The following is a 24845-nucleotide window of genomic DNA, read 5'->3' on the forward strand; positions in this document are numbered from 1 at the left end:
AGGGGGTCAACCTCTCCATACTTTTTCTTGGCTACACTGAGCTGGCCAAGATGCTTTCTTGGCTATCTGAATGTCATCAATAGTACTAATTAGGTAGATTCTGAAAAGTAAAAGAAATATACATAAATTATTGGGGCATGACTGTTAGAATATTACCAATTTGCTATCTTTATCTATAAAAATCTATCAACAATACTTGATTGTCATGCCCAAGTGTGACCTACATTACAACGCAATTGAAAATTCTGATCCATAGGTTTTCTCTCCCATTTTGCTAGTATTTTTTGATCTGTTTCCCAGGTCTCCTCATTACTGTTATAAAATTTCTGGAAGAATAGCCACAGATGACCAAAATGTCTTATGGGGCATTTAAACATGTCATTCTGCACAGTACTTAGAACAACAGCTTAATGTAAAATAGCTTTGATGTCCCAGCCAAGAATAAAAAATCTTGCAACACAACATCAGAAAAGCCTTAACAAGGCCCTTGTTACAACAACTCAAACATCCTGACCAAGATGATCACATTTCAGAACTTAATGTGCAATATATTATAGTATTATCCACTAAATACCCACACATATTCAGTTTTCTTTGGGAAGGAGGATAAACAGAATGAAATCTGAAAAGGGAGAATAAAGGGGGAAAAAACCCATAAAAAATATAGCCACATTATATTCGATTTTAGAATATGATATAATTTAATCACACATACATATCTGATACTATGAAAAATATAACTGCATAAATATATAGACCACGGTGCAACGGAAAACCCTTTTAAAGTAGCCTTTGAAAGCAAATAAAGAAACAAGTTAACACAATTAAATGTGAGAAAACTTACCTTGACTTGCAAACTTCAATTCTTTCGCATCTGTGAGTGTGGTCCTTTTGTCAGACCCTTTTTTCTCTATGCGGCGATGGCTTCGTCTTTTCTTAGACTCTCCCCAAAGATTGGATCCACCATGCATGCTTGGTATATTCAAAATAGCAATTCCTTCCAGGGAGATGTTTATTAAATCTATTTGTACTCCATCACACTGATCAGTAAAAAGAAAAAGAAACAAACAAACAAACAGAAACAGTAAGATATTTGATCACTTTTTCCATGATTTCCTTTTTTGCATTTACCTATCTTTCAATGAGTTTTTAAGTCCAAAATCTTGTCATATTTATGTAAACCTTTCAAGGACACTTAAATGATTACTCTAAATGTCAATATAAAAGATAAAGTAAACATGAACATTAATCAGTTATTGTTTAAACATGTCTTTAAACATGATCAAATTAAATCATCAGTCTATCTTTGTTTATAGGAAACCATTAGGAAGGACACGCATTAGTGTCTGTATAACCAGCTACAAATTTCCCATGTGTTACAAAAGAGGCTGGGTCTAGGAAGTCGGGTCAATGTTCCGGCAGAAATTTTAAGGACTGGCTCCTACTTAGAATACACTGCAAGCCACTACTGGGGCAAAATGAGGAAACAGAATTCATAATTCATGATCTCACTTGTTTGGGCAGAGGAAGAAGTGACTTAATAGACTTTGGAGAAAAAAAAGTAAAGTAAAAAACACTATTCCAAAGAGACCCGAATTACATCAGAGTGGCCAAGGATGGTTTCTTGTACTAGATTAAGTTCCAAGCACAGCATTACAGACAATGAGAGGCATTGTTGTCTAAACCAATATGGAGGACCAGTGAGGCTGAGTGAGAGAAATGCCAAGGACAGCTGAGGCAATGTCCAATCCACCATTACTCTACAGCTGCTGTAACAATAGATTGAGAAATGAAAATAATTAATCAGTCAGACTTCTTGTTTGTTTGTTTGCCTGGTGACAAAACACCCTTTTGATTATGAGGACTATGAAACTTGCTAATACACAATGCTTTTTGATATTCTGAGTGGCCGCTTTTTAATTTTTTTGAATTTTCTGCTCATTTCCACTGACAGAGATGTGTGAAGAGTGCAAGGCCATACTGTGTTTTTGGAATTATTACTTATTCATTTGCTTTGAGGTTTCCAAAGTGGTACTTATATTATAAATGTATCCTAGATATTATAAATGTATCCTAGATATCATTCTCCCTTTGTCTGTTGTACATAAGCTGATAGGAGAAGGGATGCAAATGTATAACACTTTGTTTTACAAAGAACTTTGGTAGGGATATGCATTTCCTAGACTGAAGTATATTTGCAGTGGGACTGTTTTATTTGCCACATCTTATTTCAGAAACAAAACAAAACGAAGCACTGATACTGACTTCATCTTTCTCTTTCTCATGGCAATGACGATTTCTGAACCTAGAAGCGATAACGCTCCACCAAAATGAAATAAACAAAAAAATAACAAAAAAAACCCTGCTCTTTTTCCACATTTGCCTCTTCGTACTGAATTGAATACTGCATCTTGTTCACTAAAACATAAAAACTGTGAAATAAAGCAACACATCTTGAGTCTACTTGGCAGGGCTAGAAACAAATTCTAGAGAAGGTGCCAAGTTTTCATTCAATTTGTTTCAAAGGGGGTGAAACCGAGGTCTGGATGACGCCTTTTCTTCCCCCCTAGAAAAAAGCGATTTTTTTTCTTCCTTTTCATGTATCAAATTAAGATGATTTCTTTTTACTAAAGAATTCTGCTCATGTGTATACTCACTTACCACTATATATTCTAGATAAACAGATATTAATTTCATAATTAAAAGTAATCTTGTGTAAATACCCTGCAGGCCTCAATGAATCAAACACATACTGTGTGTCAGGCCTCCCACTGTCTTCAAGTGGAATGTACTGGCTGGATAATTAGGTAGTACATATTTTTTAACCTTATTTGCATGCATATTATATCTTTTGCACACTGACAAGCAGCAGTAACAACAAAAGTCAGATTACCACAGGGAATTCCCACAAAGAAGTCTTCATTCCTTATAATTTGCAGCCTAAATTAAAATAATTTGATCTTTGACAAGGATGAAATGTCAAGCAGAAGGGGGTCCTCTACAAGCCACGGCCTGTGGCTTCTGAAATCTGCCTAATTTATGTCAGTCACTTCTTAATACATATTTAAGTATTACACGAAAAAGATGATAAATATGCAATCTGACACCTTTGGTATTTCCCTGCTGTTAATTTATAAAGGTCTGGCTTTCCCCAAACTGACTAAAATCATTTAAATAACAGAAGAATTGTGAAATAAGCTAGAGTTAGGGCCTGGCTTCCATTTTCACTCAATATTGAACACAGCAGGTAGTACACTAAGACAATTATTTGACTAGGCCTTAGAACCCCACTGTGACAAGTTACTTGCAGAATTAGTGAAGGAGTATTTCTTTGTTCATCTGCAGCAAAGGAGAGCAGTTGCAAACAGGCTTTTTGTTTTAATTGAACTAGGGGAGTTACATGTGACAACTGAAAGACATCAGTGTACACTATTCATGTTTTCACTCTTCGGAGTCTTATCACGTGTAGTTTCAAGGAACCAGAGTGAGCAGCTTTTGGGAAAATGAAAAAAAAAAAAAAATCCTCAAGTTCCCAAAGAAGGACTGATGAACCCTGAGGTTCCTAGGCAAGCAGGACAATGTACTTACATAAATTGCTATTTATTAATGATTTGTTTCCACTAGTTCTTGACCCGAGGTTACCTTCCTCTGTTTGCTTTAACATTATGTTCATTAGTCTGGAAAATTTCGGAGCTAGCTCTGATGGAGACCAGGAATTTTGGCGCACCAACCCAGTGCATGGAAATAAAAGCTGGGGTGAAGGCTATGAACTATAAACAAGTTATAATACTGTGTCAGATAATATTTTCATCCGCTTTGAAGATTTATGATTTTTAAAAAGGTAGCTACAGAGGAAAAGAATATAAAAGCCTAAAAGCTAACAGCTTCGGTTAGTCAATAAATCCTGAATATTTTTATTACATAGAAAAAAGGTCGTTAACATATAGTACTATGGGAGCTATTTGCAGAGTGCAATGCTGTGAGGCCGTTGTCCATTCTTTTCAGTTTTAAAATGGAAGATCTTATTCCAGAAACAAATCTACTTAAAAGAAAAGAAGATGGTTTAAATTCTTCTGCTAGGGTATTTTAATCCTTATTTATAAGCCTACTTTGTACCATACTATACAGAGGTGTTAAAGACAAACTTTTTAAAATGTCTTGTTTCAGATTCAGTTAGCATGCCATGTGAATTCAAAATTATGAAGACCCTTGGACAGCTCTAAGTGTGGATAAATTTGACGAGATACAATTAATGATCTACCATAAATATTTTTTCTACAGCGAGTCTAATTCTATGCCCAGATCAGATAAAAATTATACCTAATTTTGTTTAATCAAACATAAAAACATTGCTTTATTCACTATATAAAATAACCTGGAGTAAAATAACTTATATAAGCCCACTTTTCTAGAGTTTCTACAAATCCATATGTAATTCCTAAGACAAAATTATGTGTTTTCAGAAAACAACAGCAGCAAATCTACAAACTAAAATACACATGTACACATAAATGCTCCAACAGTGTCTCTTCTGATATTTGAAGGTGGGGTACCCTATATTTTCCCGTGAGTAAGTTTGATGCTTTTTGTGCATTTTACAAGTTGTAGCTACAAAATATAGTGTGATACAGGGGCGCAGGACATGCCTTCTAGGTCAGTTGACTATTAGCTGGTAGTCCAGTGGTGGTGATGGAAGTGTTGATTCTGGGTAATCACAAGATAGCTCTCAGAGCAGAACAGAAGCTGGTTGGTGAGCAAGAGAAGGTTGAAAGCAAACCCAGAAAAAAGGAAAATTTCAGGCCTGTACCACTCATGCACACACACAATTGCTGAACATGTTGATAATAATAAAATATTGCTGGCTCAAGCCATCCAGTTTTAGTCTTAAGTATTAGCAGAAAACCAGTTTACTTTTACATGCTTTCCTTTTTTAGTAGATTTTGTGAAAGCTAAAAGCTATTGCTAAGATATTAGAATTCTGACCAGAAATTATCTTACTAAAAATAACTTCTGGTAAAAACAGAAGAGAACATTCACCTTTTGGACATTCACTCCTTTTTCCTTGTTTCATTTCTTCCTCATTCTCTTAAGAATAATTATGATGTTTTAATCTTAATAAAATAACACTGTACCCCACCCCCACTAAGTTTCTTATCCTTTTCTGGAATAAGAAGTTATTTTTTATGTTTTGGATTTAATGGGCTCAACTTTTATTTTTAGTGAGCATCTTTGTTGAGGTCCACACTTTTACTGTCTCTTTTCATTATTGTTTCTGTAATTCCACTGGCCAAAAAAAAAAAAAAAAAAAAAAAAGGTAAAATAAAATTAAAGTAAAATAAAATAAAAAATCATCTGGGAAGCTTTAGAAGAGAGGATAGATCTTTTAAATGGTTTTCTCAAACACTCACTCACACACACACACACACACACACACACACACACACACAGGGCATGTGAAGAACTAAGGATGGAAAAGATTGCGGTAATGGTTTCATGGGTACGTACTTATCCTCAAACTCAACAAATTATGTACATTAAATATGTACAGCCCTTTGTATGTCAATCATGCCTCAATAAAGTGGTTTAAAAAAATATCCATTCACAGTTTCACTTCTCCAGCTCCAGACAGTGGTTTGGTATGGGTAAGACCAGGAAGGTACTCTAAATATGTGTGTGGGGCAGAGACTGAGCTATGAAAGTCTGCCCCCATGGCCTTTAAATGATTTGTGTTTTCCAGATTACTGGGAAATAGCAATCCTAACTGTAGAATTCTCCTAACTTATTTTGTTTCCCTGATGCTTTTTGCCCTTTAGTAATTCCTGAGATCATTTTGGTTTCATAGAAGTAATTAATCATTAGAACAAATCCTAGTACTTTAGGGGCACCTAGGTGGCCCAAATGGTTAAGCATCTGCCTTAGACTCAGGTCATGATCCGGGGGTCCTGGGATTGAGCCCTGCATTGGGCTCCCTGCTCAGTGGGGAGCCTGCTTCTCCCTCTCCCTCTACTATTCCCCCTGCTTGTGCTCTCTCACTCTCTGTCAAATAAATAAATAAAATCTTAAAAAAAAAATCATAGTACTTTAGAATGTAAATTCTAAACCTTAAAATATACCACCCCCCCCCCAAGTCTAAATGACAACCAAAAAATAAAATACTTTGGAGAATGGGCTATTTTATTCTCTCATGAATTTTGCCTGGTACATGGAACAAATCAGAAGCCCACAAACTTTATAACTTCAGTTCCAGATGTTGACCTGAGATTCTTAGCTGTACATCTATGCTCCAAATAATTTAATACAAACTTTGCTTTTAACATATTATCTTGTAATTTTAAAGCTTTTTGTTTTCTTAGTTCTTTATCTTTTATAAAAGTTAGAGGGTAACTAAAATTTTTAATTTTGAAAACTTCAACTTGGTTAATCACTCTTTCACATCATATATAGGTATGCATATTATGTATATTTTTATATATATCATATATAACTTACCATATTATATATGTATATACATATATGTATATATACTATATATGTATATATAATTTCAATTTATTTGTTTCCTTAGATTTAAGCATTTTAGCAGCAATACAATTCTTGTTACTCCTAAATTATTAAATAACATTCTCATCTGCTTATCTCTATAGTGCAGATATTTTAGAATCTCTCTAATTGATAGAATTTTGCAAAAGGTTTAAATCAAATAATGTATGCATGTTCCTTACACCAAAAACTAGGTACAGTTAATAATAGAAAAAACATTAGCTATTATTATTATCAACTATAATCCCATGATATTCGATTTATTCCAAATATTCACTCCTTTTGGAAAGTTTCCTACATGGAAGAGGAAAGTGAAATAAAGGGTCACACAGTAGACTGTTTTGAAGAAGCTGCTAATAAAACATATATCTACTTGAGGTACTCTCGTACTTTTATCCTTTATTATGTATTTTCAAATCATAGTTGGTATAATTTTAGGCCAAGTAAGCAGCAAGAGCAAAGAGAATCAAATTCCCAAATTGATGTTTTGTTATATCTAATTATAAAGTAATCTTGAGGGTAAAAAGGCATATTTTGCTAATATGATAGACTAGATTCATTAGGAAGTGAGAGGAGAAGCAGGTTGTGCATTACCATCTATACACAAACATACATACTCCCCCTCAAGTTTAAGAATTGAGATAAATATATAGCATTATAATTGTACTTTTGAGATACGCAACAGTAAAGTGGGAAAGGCACAGTGCTGGTTCTGATTTATAAATGCTATTGCAATGGTTGCCAGAATAAGCCAGCAAATGCAGAGCTGGGAAGCCAGACTTGGAGGGCTTATAGAAGCACAACCCTAGAAGAATAACTTATTCTAGTTATCCAGATTTCTAGGAGTAACATTCTAAGTAGTTTTTCTATAAAATGTAAAAAGCTCTGTGAAACAAAACCACTCAATTTATCATTATAACTTTTTTTTTTTTTTTTAAGAGAGAGACAGAGAACATGTATATGTGCATGAAGAGGGGGAGGCGCAGAGGGAGAAAAAGAGAATCTTAAGCAGGCTCCATGCCCAGCATGAAGCCTGACCTTGGGCTAGATTTCACAACCCTGAGATCACGACCTGAGCCAAAATCAAGAATCATACACTTAACCGACTGAGCCACCCAGGTGCCCCATAACTTTTATTTTCATAAAAAGTGTCCTTTTATTTTCATTCAAATGTCCTTGGTTATATTTCCTTAATCATTTTTTTATATTTTTTGACATGCATAATATTACACTCTAAATCTAGACTTTATTTTTTTAGAGAAGCTTAAGGTTCCCTGCAGAATTGAAGGGAAGGCACAGAGATTTCACACCTACCACCTGCCCCCCAACATGCACAGCCTCCCCATTTATCAACATCCCCAACTGAGTGGTGCATTTGTTACAATGGATGAACTGACACTGACACATCACAATCACCTCAAGTCCATGGTTTACGTTAGGGTTCACTCTTGCCATTTATTCCCTGAGTTTGAACAAATGCATAATGAGATTTATCTAACATCATCTTGTTTTACAGAGTATTGTAACAGCTTAAAATCCTCTTCGCTCTGCTTATTCATCCCACCCTCCCCCTACAACCCCTGGCCACCAGTGATCTTTTTACTGTCTTATAGTTTTACCTTTTCCAGAACATCATATGTTGGTATCATACAGTACATATCTGACATCTTGGCAATACGAAGTTTTCTTAACCATGGAACATCCACTTTTCCTAGTTCAACTTTTTTTTTTTTTTTTTAAATCTGTGTTCAGCTGTAGGATGAGGTAAGGAGAGCTGTGAGAGGCTTCAGAACATCTACCCTACATTCAATCAGAAGCCATATTGTTTTTTTTTTTTTTCATTTTTTTGCCTTCTGCTATGGATTGTCTTTGAGCATAGGTTTCTGAAGGTAAGAAAGGATCAAAATCCATTATATTCAGAAATTCTTAAAGTAATTTTTTTAAGATAAAGGGATATTTTTATTTTTATAAATATATATGCACATATATAACTACCTAAATATATCATTCTCTACAGATGTATATAAAATATATACATATATAAATCTTGATGAATAGTAATCACAGAAAGTCCATGTTGATCCCAAATCCTTCATCTTTTGTGATTATATCCCTTTTTGGGGTTATGATCTGATACAGTGATGAAGGGTGTTTTCCATTCCATGATCATCAATTCTACTTCTAATACTTCAATTCATCCACCAAAGGAGTCCAAAAATATTTTATTTTGAAATAGTGCCACTTTTGCCATCATTATCATTTAACAATAAATAAGAAAGCTAGAATAATGAAAAATTTTGCCAGGCCATTATGATCTCATGGGTCCATAACTACTTTTGTTTACCAAACTTATTACCTGAATATACACCACTAATGATTAAGGTCTCAGTAGTCAAGTTATGCGTTTATTTTTTTTAAAAAAAGAGTTGAAGCCAGTATTTCACAAATCATATCATCTAGTATTTAGGTGTTCTGGTTTCATAATTCTCTTCCTTTGGTTTGTCTTTGCCACTCATCACAAAATAATGTGTCCTTTTTCTTTACCCCCTAAAGTCTCTCAATAAAACTAAATCATTTTCTATTATAACCCACCTCCAAAAAATTTAGTTGTACTGTATCTCTATTTTTTTGGTAGACCTATTTGCTCCAAATCTTTTCAAAGTGTGTCTTTTCTTGCTATCTTTGCTTTCTTCTTTTGGCTTTTCCACTTCCTATATATGTAATGGGGAAATGGCAACCTCGGGAACTGAGAAAAATCTAGCTAATGAATGGGAATGGAATGGAAAAGTATTTTTTTAACTTTTACTCGTGAAAGTAAGCACAATTTCTGTGAACTGGGTTTTAAAGGTTATAAGATATTGACACCTGAAAGTAAGGTTTTTTTTAATACATATCTTGCAAATTTTTTTCTTTCTCCTCAAATACTTTATTTTACATTTTTCTATCCACACTATGCCTAGTAACTTCTCCACTGATTTCCAGACTTCTCCATTTTCCACATCCCATCTTTTAACACTGTATTAAAATAACTCATACTCAAAACTTAACTTTATATTAATAATTCAGAGAGTGCTAGAACCCCAATAAGTGACAGAAATGTAATTTCAGAATTGCGAGTTAACGCCATGTAGGCTGTTAAAGCATAACTCCTTACATGGGATGTCAAAAACGTACTGATAACCAAGCTCAACCCATTTCCTTGTATTATAAAATATAACTCATTTTTCTTACTTCTATTTCTACAGATTCATGCAGCTTCTTGCAGGTGGCTGAGAACGTTTCAGATGTGCCAAACTCAAAATACCAAAATTTGTTCTTCATTCTGAAAAAGGAAAGGAAGAAGCAGCTTAGGCAATTATCAATAACAGAAGGGATTTTTTTTTTTTTAATTGAGTAGTCCTGTCTTGTATTATAAGTCATAAAAAAGGTTTGAGGACATATAACATTCATAATGTAATAGATGGTCACATAATTTTCAAAGCTTAAATGTTGGTGTCAAATTGTATGATTTCCCCTGAGGGAATTACAGGAATGTGTTGATCTGACAGATTCAAGTATACCTTTGACTTTTCTATATATCAGTTGCTCAGATTTTAAAATATGATTTTCGTGCTTATAATTCTTAGCTTGTTCTTAGACAACTTGATTTAGACCAGCCACTCTGTACTCATAAAGAGAAAAAACAATTGGGGCTTTTTATGAGAAAAATGAGACTAAGATAACTATGCTAAATTTTTCTAAGTTGTTATGTATTCATTAGAAATTGGTATGATTGAATAGCATATTAAATAGAATATTTTTAATAGCATATTAAAAAGAAGAAAAATCATGGTTATCCATACAGCTCAAATTTGGTAAATTTGGGATAACTATTCATTATTTATTTAAGATACTGTCCTCCTTTCTATGAACAATAGTGAGAAATTATGATACAAGATAAAAAATAAAGAAGTTAGTAATAGTATTTTATCAATATAACAAGAGTAACAAAGAAAATATGGTTTAAAACATTTCGGTACCAAACTTTATTTTCTCCCATGACCCAAAAACTATCTCTTTCTTTGTGCCACATAAATAAATTTATGATCATTTAATGTAATTTTACAAGGATTGACTAGATTTTTATATTAACCAATGCTGGACTTAAAAATTCATTCTCATGGAAAAAATGCAGTTTTTAATTATACATATTTTAACAAGGTTTTATGCCCTCAATTAGAAGAAAATACAGGTAAAAGGAGATACATGTTTTCACATATACAGGTAAAACAGAAATTTTTGTCATATTCAAATATACCTCTCAAAGTACTCTTCTTGACTTAGAAATACTGATATGTGCTTTTCACAATACAATGTAAAACATCTCAACAATTAAAAATACATTTGGCAAGGACCTTCCTTCTTAATTCAGCCCTTTTATTAGTTATGGAAAATAATATGGAAACTAATATAGTATTTGTTATTACACTGTGTTGAATAGACTCCTGTGATATGAAACTACAGGTCATAAAAGAAATCTTGTCTACCCAGATATATTCAGCAATATAGCCTCATACAAGATCTTATTTCCTTACAAAATTTTCACTAGCCTTTCTTGTCTCAATTGCCATACCCATGCCGGTAATCTGAAAACTTCTTATTCCTAGGTTATTAGTACCTTGAACTCTCATTCTTTTCTAGAGAATATTTTCCTTGAGTTATGACCTGAGTTCGTATATCTGAATAGTTAAAAATAGATGATGGCTAATTAGATAGAACAGGGGCAAACATTTAACATCAAGATCTGTGGGCCTGAGCCTATATGCAAATTTATATTAAATTAATGCAAATATTTGCTTCAGAGAATATATGTAATTTCACAAATTTATTCACTGGCTGAAGTTACAAAAATTAAAAACACTTTCCTATTGACTCATCACTCTGATGAAAATATGTCATTTAAATACTGAGAGGGAAATATTAGTAATACACAGTAGTTTTGAGACAACATTAGAATAACAATAAGTAGATGTTTTATGATTGTTCGGAATTGTCTTTCTATATTCAGCAAGTTTTCTAATAACATTTTTGTGCTAACATTTTATCCAGACTTTCCTGGATTCATTTACTCATCCATTCATTCATTCAATAAATATTTAGCAAGGTCATCGACTTCCATATGTCTACTGTGATAAGTTCTAAAAATACAAATATGGATACAATTATCTTTGTCTCCAAGGAGCTCAGAATATTGTATGATGATGTGCATATAAGTTCATTAAAAAGTTAACGCTCTACAAAAATATGAGCCAAGTGTTACAGGGAAACATTTTAGTGAGTCAACTACTTTTTTTTTTTTTAAGACTTTTATTTATTTATTTGATAGACAGAGATCACAAGCAGTCAGAGAGGCAGGCAGGGAGAGAGGAGGAAGCAGGTTCCCTGCCGAGCAGAGAGCTTGATGTGGGGCTCGATCCCAGGACCCTGAGACCATGACCCGAGCCGAAGGCAGAGGCTTTAACCCACTGAGCCACCCAGGCCCCTGAGTCAACTACTTTCACATGGGAGGGTCCAAAGAGTTTGAGAAGAGATGGCAACATTTGAATGGTAAGTCAAAGAAGGCAAAGAAAGAAGACAAGTTCTAGGCAGTTTCAGAAGTGCAGAATAACTTAAGAGAATGTTGGGTATGAGCTAACAAGGGTCTGTTTTAGAACGTGTATGTCAAGTAAAAGGGTTTGGACTTGATATTCTAGGTTAATAGGATGCTGGCAGAAGTTTATTACCAGTCAAGTGACATGGCCAGCTCTGTTATATGAGCAATAAGTTTAGCAGAAATGAGTAAAAAAGCTAAAATGTTGAATGCTCCTAGGAGTGTGAACAGGAATGTGGCTATTGGAATAGTACAAAGGAAATATCATTGAAGGCCTCAACAAAGTGGTAAGGGAAATGAAGAAGAGAGGCTCAATCTAGGAGAATAAATGAGGTAGCATTGATAGGAATCTAATTGTATTATTAGACTGTACTAATTTCTACCACACCCAAGTTCGTTCTTTTCTTTTTTTTTAAGATTTTATTTATTTATTTAAGAGAGAGAGAGAGACAGCATGAGAGGGGAGAAGGTTAGAGGGAGAAGCAGACTCCCCATAGAGCTGGGAGCCCAACGGGGGACTTGATCTGGGGACTCTGGGATCATGACCTGAGCCGAAGGCAGTCGCCCAACCAACTGAGTCATCCAGGCGCCCCCAAGTTATTTCTAAGTGTACATGTGGGAATACCAGACCATTACTCCAGCAAAAGAAGGTCTTTGGATTTATATTATGACACGTTCTGTCAGGGAGCTAATGTATACTGTATTACAGTTTGAAAATTAAATACACACACACACATTTGCACACGCAAATACATATATACACAAGACTTCTTTTTGCACATAAATGATTACTCCCTATTTTTTTAACACTCTACCCATCAAAATTCTTCATATCTTAATTAGGATGATGGGGAGCTTGTATCAGCTAACCAAAATATATCAGCTTTAGTAAATACATCGCAAAAAAAGAAATTCTGAGAATTTACATTCAGCCTTTATTCACCATATTAGTTAGCATTACTGCTCATGTGCAAAAGCAGCTTTAAATTCTCCATTATTACAACCATTTTATGTTTCACTTAGATAAATATATGGAGGTAATAAAAAACACATAGAATCAGATTCCACATGACAAATTAAGAGCTGTTAAATTTTATTTTTTCAACCAAACTGGTCTTTAGGTTGTAGAAATGCAAAAAAGCACATTTAAACATGTATGCTATTTATTTTTATGGCTCACATTAGAAAATGATCCAAATAATTCAAACTCAAATTTGTCAGAGAGAACCTATCTATAGCTTTGGACTTTTTAAGAGTAAGGTAACTGGACATTTAACACACTATGAAATAGCCATGCCAAAGTCAAATTTATTGTATTCTTAGACAGCTTTTGTGATTGCAGGTATGATGACAAGTGTTCTACAAAAAGTAATTCATACTATTATAATTTTAATTCATTAATACATTAAAACCCTATTTCAATGAATTTAATTGTAAGTCTACAGGTTTCAGTTTAATATTTAAAGTGCTTGGCTACCAGATGTTTGGGTAAAATTCAGAAAAAAATTAGCTCACATTTATCAAGATTTTCTTACTAATAGCAACTTTGCCTCTTTTACATATCCTCAGGGAAATATAAACGATCAGAGATTTATTCAAGCAAAGAATCATTCTCGTTATTATGAAATTTAGGTAACATTTAGCTCTCCAAGTTCTGAACTTTCAAATAGGTAATTTAATTTCTACTTTCCTTTGAATTTTTCTTCCTGGTATATATGTCTTTTGATTTGTTTTTTGTCCACGAAGTACTGTAAATGCAGCAAACATAAAACAAACAAACGGAACATGAATTGATGGTGCATTTCTCAAAAAAAGTAACAAAGAGCCTAATTAGATATTAAGCTCATTTCTAATGACAATGCAACATACAGAGAGAGGTCAAACTGCCTCATTTATCTTGCTGTAGAAAGCTCAAAAGTCAAACACACAGAAAGTTTTATTTCAGTGAAATTACTTTTAAATTAAAGGTCAACTTTTTTTTCACAGATATCTTGCTTTTATTTTTATTATATTATAAATACATATAAAATTACTAATATATTACTACTTAATATGTATAAAACTGAAAGGCTGCCTGTTAGACACCTGAATCCCCTTTCCAAGACCCTTGAATTAAGCTATTCCATCTACATTATATGGATAACATGCTCATCAGATGAGAAAATAAAACCCTTTTGATCACTGCTTTTCAGATGAAAGTAAACACACAAGGTCTTAAGTAGCTTAGTTAAAAAGGATTTAAAACCAATACACTCTTCTACTCATTAAGGATGTTTCAAAAATCTCATCTTTTTCATTAGCTTTCTTTCACTTTTGTCCTGCTCTGAAAGTATTTCAACAGTTACTTCAAATCTGGTTCGAAAATTGTTATCTCATGGAGAGCAAGGTGTCTTAATAACTCACTCACTTGAATGGTTAAATTACATCTCCCGATTCTATGGAACATGGTAGGAATAGTACAGGAATTGTAAACTTGTCTAACAATGTCCATGATAAAAGATGCAGCACTCCTGGCTCACAGCAATATGGTCAGTGTTGAAAGTGGGACATTTATGTCATAGAATCAATTCACTTTTATTTGTGTTTCATTAGCAGAAGGCATTACACACAACATTGGTTATAAGGGTATTTATTCTTAAGCGTACTGAGGTATTATGTTTAAGAAGACAACACAAGCGGAGTGGTAGGGCCCCAGTGGGGATTGCGTGGGTGGATCCCTCGGGCAAGAGGGAGAAACTCTCATGGGGCAGGGGTGGGTAGGGGTGGCGTACAGCAGGGTGTCAGGGCAGCAGGGCCTTATCATGGCCACAGTGGTAGGTTAATGCAGGGGTAAAGGCTTGGGGACACCTGCAGTTTATCACTTCTTGAAATCGGTCAGCTGTCATCTGTACGTACTACAGTAATAGGCATTTGTTAAGAATGAACACCATACCCAACCTAATGAAATGAGCAATTTATTTATTTGTTTGATTGGCAACTATACCTACACTAATAAACAGTCCTGAAGAAGGTGGTTCAAAGTTTGAGATTTTGGAATGAATGACAACTTTTACTCCAGTTTATAAAAAAATCACAGGATCAAACATTTAAGTATGTAAAGAGTTATATTTGCTTATAGAAACTTGAAGCTATAATTTTATGGAAACTACTATCCATAGGAACATACTAGTGGCAGAAGGGACCCTAGATCCTACATCCTCGGATACTACACATTTGACTGATACCTTGAAACCCATGTTGTTGTTTAAATAACAATTGATACGCCTTTCATAGCAAGTGAATAATGTTTATAATATTACTTCATAAGGGAGAAACACAGCTGTAATGACTACAGTGGGGATATTTTATATTCATACTAAAGAGAGCAAACATTTTTCATCCCTCCAAACAACAGGTAAAGGTATAATTTTTTTTAATGACATATAAAAATGCTTGTATCTAATGCTCATTCATAAGATATGCTTGGTAAGTCCCCAGGGGATAATGAAGCAAGCTACAGAAACTTCAGGAAGAATCATATCATACTCCATCTTAGTTTGTAAAAAAAAAAAAAAAAAGATGGATATTCTAAAAATACAATTTTTAACCTGAATTACTCTTATATAAGAAACTTCTCATACAAAAGGATGCACTGAAAGATCAAAAAATTTCAGTATGATTTTTCAATTGTTTTTTCAATTCCCTTTATAAAAGAAAGAATATGCTATTATATATAAGTGGTTTTGTACATAAGAACTTTCTATAGTAATGCAAATCGATTATTTCTTTCCTAAATGTTTTCTCTATTTTTTATTAGAAATAATCGGGAGACTTAGGATGGAAAAGTAGAAAAGCCCTAGTGATGCCACATTGCAAAGTTCATACTAAGGAAGTATATATGCACAGTAAGTTCCCAAAGAGCAGTGATAATAATTATAAGAAATACAAAACTAAAATTATAAAATGTTTAAGCAATGTCCAAGCATGTTTACAATAGAATACCTTTCAGTAATAACTAGATCTTTACTATTAAATCTTTCATAATATTAAAAGTTTCCCTAAGAAAATTGTTAGAAAGAGTAAACGAAATCCATGATAGCAATAATTGCTACTGTTACTGAGCATGGCACTGTCACAGATGAACCCAGGGAGGCTGAGAACTCATTCTCCCAACATCACATGGGAAGGAGCATAATCTAACTCAAGAAATCCTAGCTTTTTCCCCATACTGTCTCTCATCAAATATAATAATGAATGCAGCATCACCTGAAACTTTTTTTCTAAGCCAAAAGGGAAATGTTAGAGGTCAGATAGGTCATCATTAGAGGACTCCTTTGTTCATATTTCTATTCTAAAAGAAGTTTTATTCCTCTCTCCTGAAATAAGCCAACTAAAGATAACAATGTAATCTAGAGAGGACCGAAGAGACCTGAGGGGAGTACACTGTGGGCTTCCATGAAAGATTTTCCACTCTGGTAAAGAGTCACATACAAAGTAAAAGCTCTGCCCCTCCTTTCCTGTTTTTGCATGTTGTCAAGCAAGGAGATAGTAATTGGAGATGCAGCAGCCATCTTGCCAGTATGAAGGAAAAAGCAAGAGAACCCCAGAGATGTTAACCCAGATCCCTGAGAGAGTTAACTGCCTTATCAGCCAACTCTGAAACTGTCCGTCTCTGGACTTCTACTCATGTGAGATTTATAAATAAACTTTGGTTGACTTTGTGTATTCTGTTACTTGCAGCTGATGCACAGCTCATTTTTGTTTATAAGAGAATTGTCACACAAATTATTATGAATGAAATATTTGGAAAATCTAAATGCGGAGATCTGTTTGTCACGCAATACTGTTTTTCTAGATGTGAAATTCTGTGGTAACAAATAAAGGAGTTAAGGTGGAGAATTTCTATTCAGCATAATTTCTTGTGCTTATCTTTTGCCTAGACAGGCCACTATAACTGAATCTGCTTTTGTCATCTGACTTGCTGTCCCCCCTGAATTTTCTAAGAATTATTTCCATGTATAGATATTTGAAATAATCCTGGAAAAAAAGTCATGAAACATCCCTTTTTGAAGTGTCTCCATTTGCATCTGATGCTTTCATTACAGTCAGTGAAGCCTGGAACAACTATTAAGCAGCTATTAAGTTCCCAAGTCTTACCTTCACCCATCCCATACATCCAATAACTTAGAAATGAAGTCATCTGGTGATATGTGAATTGATGAAATACACCAGGATCTCTGAGATCACTGCAGAAATACTTACGTTATAGTACTTCTCACTAAAATAAACAGGAAAATGTAGAGCCTAGCCAAAACCGATAGTGAAAATGTAATTAAGCTTTGTATGCCTCAGTATAAAAGAAAGCTCTACTTTAAGTGGATTATTTTATTCATAACTAGAAAGTGTCTACTGCATGAACACTGACTTCGGTATGTTTAAAAACAAAAAGAGGAGGGACACCTGGGTGGCTCAGTTAAATGTCTCTGCCTATGCTCAGGTCATGATCCCAGAGTCCTGGGATTGAGTCCCACATCAGGCTCCCTGCTCAGTGGAGAGCCTGCTTCTCCTCTCTCTGTCCCTCCTCCCTGCTTGTGCTCTCTCTCTCTCTCTCTCTCTCTAGCTCTGTTTAATAAATAAAATCTTTAAATAAATAAATAAAAACAAATAGGAAAAAGCTACAAATTTAATAATTAGCATGTCTCCATGCCTAAATCTGGACACCAAGGGAAGCTAGACTGCTCTTCTCTCTGGTGGGATAGGAACTCATTTATTAAATATTTTGAGCACCTAATCTAGGCATGGTACTATGAAAGGCATTGGAATTACATTTATACATAAAATAGAGCCACCCAGGCACCCACATTTATACATAAAATAAATCTCTGCTTGCACAACTCTTAATTTCTAGTCAGGAAAATAAATTATTTTATATTAATTGTTGTAAGCATTAAAACAAAGTTTACAGGGTGCCTTAAGCATGTACACAATAAAAGGGAAAAGCACGACTTCCTTAAGGAAGGAAATTGGTCAGGTTTTCCAAAGATCCTAATACAGTTCCTCAAACCATCCCTTTTGCTTTGTTCTAATTCCATGATTACCAAGCAATCTGGGAGTTAATCTGGATTTCATGGATTTTGGTGTCTATGAATATGACGTTTTGAATGACAGAACTATATTCTAACCTCTTGAAAGGAGTTATTACCTCCTCCCCTGTATTTTAAGTTATATATATATATATAGTATTTCTTGGTAAACTTGAGCAAATGAGTAAGAGCTTGATCACTTCAGAGTGCCATGATACAATTATGTTTTTGTATTTACCAAAAAGAGGATGAGAATATAATCACATGCTTAAAATACTGCCCGCTGGCAGGACTGCTAGGAAGTCCAAGAGCCTTCAGAGGCAGCAGGGACAACTATTTGGATAATATGAATTGAGTATGTTGAGCCAGACAGTGAAAGAATTGCTTGCTCATCCCATCTCTTTCTACCATCTACCAACTGCCTTCCTTCCTTCTCTTTCACTTCTTTCTCTGTCTCTGTCACCCTCCTTCCCTTTTTCTCTGTTCTATTTGCTTTTATTGAATGTTCCAAACCAATCAATTATTTAAGCACTAGTTATAGGAATATAGTGTTAATATAGTTCAACAGATACGTAAAAGGTACCTACTTAACTCCAGGGAAATTAAGTAAATGCAAAAAGTTTCAGCAGACTTATGGTAAAGACAGTTCCTGTTTTCTGTCCTGACTCATGGAAAACTCTACAACTGGAATATAAATTGATTGGTAATTTTGTATACTTAAGAACTATAAGGAGTTCATATTATTAAATAGTTATGTTTAATGACATTTGCTTGGCATATTACAATATGAATGACATCTCAAATCACTAGATAAAAGAGTTTCATAATACAACATAAGGAGTTCAGCATGAGAAAAAGATATTATACAAATATTTTTGAAAACACATATACTTTCCATCACTAAAAGGCCAATTAATACTGCTCTATTACTCTCCTCAGTATTATAATTTTAAATTAGTAATTATGTTCATCAGAACATATATCTTGCTGCATTTTAATGTTTCTCTTCACCAAATTTTAGGTGCTTTATTTTGTAAAACTTGCAAAAATAAAGAAAAAAATTACACCTCTCTAGCTCCTTCACACATTATTTCCCTTACCTTTATTCTGTAAAGACTACCATGGTTTCACAACTTTAAAAAAATACTTCTAATAAAACTTGTTTCTCTTCTTTGAAAATTAGTTAAGTGTTTTACGTTTTGTTTTTCTTCACACATCAGCAGTTCTTTTCCAATTCTGTGACAAGAAGTATAACTGCATTTTGAAAATGCTGTTCACCTTAAAACTTCTCTCACACTACAACTTAAAAAAATGGGACAATTCTTTTTCCAGTGTTACAAACACATTAATTATTGTGTATAAAAATGTAATGGATAGGAATCAGATATTTGAGTTATATTGAAAATATTGGTATTTTTAATCAAATTGAAGAATTATGTAGTCTAACACCTGAGTCAGTAAATCCATTCTTATTTAGATTGCATATTTTGTCACTGATTGATATCTTAAGGGACCCAGATGACTCCCTGAAATATTATGATCTCCTTTTGTTTATAGTAAATATGCTATAACTTATATAAAATATTCAGGCTGACTTGTACATAAACTAATTGACAGAAGTAGACGTAATTTGGACATTAATCATTGTGCTGGTATATTCAAGTACACATTGGATAATTCTAAGACAGATGTGACAGAAACATTTCCTCTCTTTTTTCTCTAGTATTAACCATTATTTTATTTTAAAAATATGCCTAGCCTATATACTCTTTCCTCCTCTTTGAAATCATGTGCATATAAACAGATAACAAACACATGAAGATGAAATCCAGTTGGAAATACTTTATAAAACTATTTTCAATTTATATTACCACTAACAAATCAACAAATCACCATTTTTTTTGTTATATTAAAATATTTGGGGAAATGTTGCATTGTTTTCCAGAATTTAAATAAAAATCATCTGCATTTTTCAACTGAGGCAGAACAAAATGATATCCTTGTCCACAAAAGTAGTAGTATAATCTGAACCTATATATATATTAAGTGTTGAAGTCATTACATTCTGAATATTATTGGATATTTATAGTCACTCATTTAGGTTAATGACTCATTTAGAGATGTTTCCTATTCTGAACAGATTACACAGATTAGAGAGAATATCTCATTGTCATTTTGTATCCATCAATATGAAAAGAAAATTTCTTGGAGGCACTTTTTAGTGAATGGTCAAATATTCATAAAATAATCATAAGATTATTCATAATTATATAATATGTTTTAGTGTCACTAAATCTTGCCAGAGTTCATTATTATGGATTCATGATATCACATATGTGAGTAGGAACTCTACTCCCCACTCAGCTATTTCCCTAAAAATTTAGAACCTAATCATTTGATACAGATGAAAACAAAAAGCAACTTCCTTAGGAACACGAAAGAAAAAAACCAAAAAGGGATGTCTATTAGTTGTATTTACTCATTCATTCAACAAATACTTGTTGAAAATCTCTTATGTGCCAAGCACTGTTTTAGTTGCTGGAAGTTCATGAGTGATTAAAATAAAGTTCCTATTCTCATATTGCTTATAGTCATTATTTGTCTAAACGTGAGATGAGATTGCCTATTATCCCTTAGAATTAACAAACCACTTCTCCATCTCTTCTCATTCTTAGAGCAGAGTATATATAAAATAAAAGCTCAAAACAAATATAACAAAATATAAACATTTTAATCAGCTGATTCCTGGACTTCAAAATTAAATTACAATTGTATTAATAATTAAAATATTACTGAACACAATGGTAGATTATTTAATGGCCACAAATTCTTCCCAGTCCTGTAGGTATGCCCCTATGCAGTGGGAATGTGTCACTTTTCCCTCTAGAGGTAAATCTCTTTCTCCAATCCCTTGAACCTGGGCCTTAGGGAATTACTGTGACCAACAGAATGGAGCAGAAGTGATGGCATCAAGTTCCAGAGCCTAGGCCTAAAGGGGCTTGTAAATTCCACTTTCCCCCTTGTGGAGCCCTGTACCAAGGACTCCAGGTTGTGAAGAAGCCCAAGATGAAAAATGATGTGAGGAGAAAGATCCAATATGCGAGTTAAACGCTGCTCATCCACTGGTTTCCTGCTGAAGGGCTGCCCAGCCAACCCACAGAAACACAAGAAATTATAAACTGTTATTGTTTTAAGTCACAAGGTTTGGTGCGCTGCCAAGTAGAAATGAAGAAAAGACACAAAAAGATATTACATATATTATAATATGCTAAGCGCGACATATACAAAAGGCAGTAAAACACATAGCTCTGCTTATGGTCCTTGCCCTACAGTGTGGTGGGAAAGACAGGAATTTCTCAATTACACAAATATTGTGAAACTGCTATGGTAATATAAGACAGAATGAAAAGTAAAGATACTTTATGAGAGGTTATAATTACTGGGAGGGAAGCACATGTCTGGCACAGGTGATTACAAGCACAAAGGCCCTGTGGTAGAAAGCAGATACGTAAAACTAAATGAAAGAAGGACAAAGAGCCAAGAAGAGACAGAAAGTTAGCTCATTGCAAGATTGTCCTGGCATGTCAGGGACAGGTATTTAGCTGTATGATGAATACTGTTAGTTGCAGTGCATACGCAACATTTACATTTCTTTGGTCTGTGGATGTTCTTTTGAATGTTCAGGAAATGGAAGCAAAACATGTTACAAAAATATCACCAAAGGGATAGCTGAATTTCATTCTTCACAATCCTTGTGTTCAAACCCTCAGAGTTGAAGCTAAGTAACCTAAATAAATATAATAATGGAAATGAGTAAGAGAGAAACAAGCTCTAGTGATTGGGGTTTGTATTTGTCTTTCAATTGAACAAACAAACTTTTACTTTGCAGAAAAGGAATATGTAGGGCAATCAATACAGAAATAGAATACAGAAATTAACAAGTTCTTATATTTGTTGGCTTTTTAATATGTGGTCATCAATTTTACTAATTCAGTATAATATGGAGAATATACAAAATTCTTAAAGTATGATGAAATTTCCAAACTCACTGTTTTCATAAAAGTATCATGTGAAAAAGTAATGATTATTTCCAATCAGATAAAACTAGTGAAATATTTCTGTTGGAAACAAACTTTTGCTTTCCTCTCAGTTCAAAAAAATATATAGATTTTGCCATTAACAACCCTGTAGTTCCCTTCTTTGCCTTCTAGACTCACAGTAATATTATTGCCCAAAGTAGAGGCAAGTGACAATGAGGACGCATTTTGAGGGATTATTGATTTAAGCAATAACCCCTTAAAGAAAGGCAAACAAAAAGAAAAAAAAGAAAGAAAAGAAAAATTCTGAATTCTTTTTCTTACATTCAATTGTCACAATAGAGTAATTTTCTCTCATCACCCATAAATCTATCATCTTGCTAATACTTCAGTAAAATCATTTCACTGTAGCACATAATATATATTAATAAGCTACTAGACTTTTTCTTATAATCTACTTTCCTTTCCACTTTAGATTTAACAATCATATAATAATCACTGTTCTGCTTGCAAATGAATCATACGCAATAGTAAGGAAATAGCTACGAGAGAGATGCAGCCCAGGAGAGATTTAATCATAGGAAATGGCTGACTTTTTATTTCCAATAACCATCTGCACTCATGGTAAATCAGGTGCTAATGAAGCTCAGGACCAGACTGCACGGGAGCATAAATCTCAAGAACCAAAAGTCGTGGAGCAACAGACTTCAGAAAAACAGAATTTTCTAAGAAAATGCACCAAGATTATCATATAGAAGGTCACCATCTGCAAATGTGTCACATAAATGAATATATTTGGTAGTCCTAACACCACTTTATGACACTGGCTGTAAACATTAAATATATATCTTTCTTTTGAAACTTATCACTTTAAAATATTGTGAACATGTATGGGTTTCTTCTTGGACAGTCAACATCTTGAGGGTAGGGGCTCTCCCTGCCAGTTTCATTGTAATCTCCTTCATGGCGCTTTAGACTCCTAAGCACTCAATATTTGAAGAGTAAATGATGGGAATAAAATGATCCCTTGTGGGCTTCGATTTTTAGGACAGAAAAGTATTGCAGAATTTTTTTTTCTAGTGAATGAGGAAGCCAAATCTTAATTTGCTGTAAGTTATGCCAGACATGAGATGGGACTCAAGAGTTCTGAGCATCGGTCAATATGACTGTTTTCTAAGACTATGGTCTCTGTCATTGCAATCCTCAGCTTCACGCCTCACTCAGTCATTGTTGGAGTGATACCCAAAATATGAATTAGGATGGAAGCAGAGTGGCAAGAGCCAGCCCAGAACCACCAGTATAATTCAAATTCTGCGTCACAGAAAGAGAATTGAAGTCTGAGAACTTGAAAAAATATTGACCTTTTTCTCTATGCCAGTGTAAAACATGGACCATATCTATACCCGTGATCATTAATGATTGCATTTTTAACCATCTGCAAATAATACAAAAGCAAGGACCTGGAATCACAGGTAAAGATGGTGTATGAGATTTCTATTACCACTGGAATCAACTTGAATTTCCCATCATCTCCAACTTAATATGGCTTCAACGTTCTCACTTGTTTACCATGTATGCAGAAATCCAAGTGAAGCATTAAAAAGTCTCTTCTCCCACTTTTGTAAAAATAAACCTGTAAAACACACACACATATACACACACACAAAATCTAGACACTTGAGACAATTAGTCTCTAATTAGCTTTATGAGTTACATGAGGTAAACAGAGCCGCAGTTCTTAATTTTCAGGGGGTCATGATACTTTGAGAATTTGATAAGAATCATAAACCTTCTTTCCTAAAATATACATGATTCACATGTAAAGGATCATGCCTAAAAATTCAGATGCTTTACAGTCTCCTTGAAAGCTACAGATAGTGCCCACATCTATATAAATCCAGGTTACAACTCCTGACTATGGATTTGCAAACTCAAGGATTAACAAAAATCCTCAAGGTGGAATGCGTCACAAATAACAGCTCTTGAAGGAAATTATTTTTTATTTCTTTTTCAAAGTTATTTGTATCAGCATGTATCACATTAGATAACAAAAGCAATTTTCAACTTGTGTTTTCACATATCTCCATGAAATCCATGGGAAATAAAATAATTTTTCTCATTTAAATTGAGAGACAAGCACAGTTTACCATTTAATAGATATGATAGATTGAGAATAAAATATCTAGAGCTATAGTCATATATTTATTTTGCTATTCTAACAAGAATTCATAAAATTAGAGTTGATTACATTTTTTGAGTGCGTTTTAACCTTCAGTACGTACTCCTGCCTCCAGTAAGTTTACATTGCTGTATCCCAAATATATTGGCATATAACTTATTGAAATCTAATTTGCTGTTAGGAAGAGGAGAATTCATATATATAATGCAATGTATTATTTCCATGTCTACTGTTTTTCTCTCTCATTTTTCTTCATACATGGCAAAAAAATGACTAACCTTTATTTCATAATACAAAGAATTTTACCTGAAGCCAAATCCTAGCCTTTTCTCAATTCCACAAATAATATAAACTGAAAAGGGATTTCATGGTATCTCATATTGTTATTAGGCATACTT

The 24845-nt window shown here is 33.8% G+C and overlaps 1 protein-coding gene across 5 annotated transcripts in view; it reads right to left on the reverse strand.

Moving 5' to 3' along the window:
* Positions 1-24845, reverse strand: part of LOC111147309 (diacylglycerol kinase beta) — a 630133-nt gene that overhangs the window by 175331 nt on the left and 429957 nt on the right. For all 5 annotated transcript variants that reach the window (XM_022503292.1, XM_022503290.1, XM_022503289.1 and 2 more), the window contains 2 exons: positions 9772-9862; positions 845-1040 (listed from right to left, as the gene is read on the reverse strand). In XM_022503292.1, coding sequence (XP_022359000.1) covers positions 845-1040; positions 9772-9862 — 287 coding nt within the window. The remainder of the gene's footprint in view (positions 1-844; positions 1041-9771; positions 9863-24845) is intronic.

The sequence above is a fragment of the Enhydra lutris genome, unplaced genomic scaffold, assembly GCF_002288905.1.
Source record: "Enhydra lutris kenyoni isolate GAN:26980312 unplaced genomic scaffold, ASM228890v2 scaffoldscaffold16, whole genome shotgun sequence".
Lineage (NCBI taxonomy): Eukaryota > Metazoa > Chordata > Mammalia > Carnivora > Mustelidae > Enhydra > Enhydra lutris.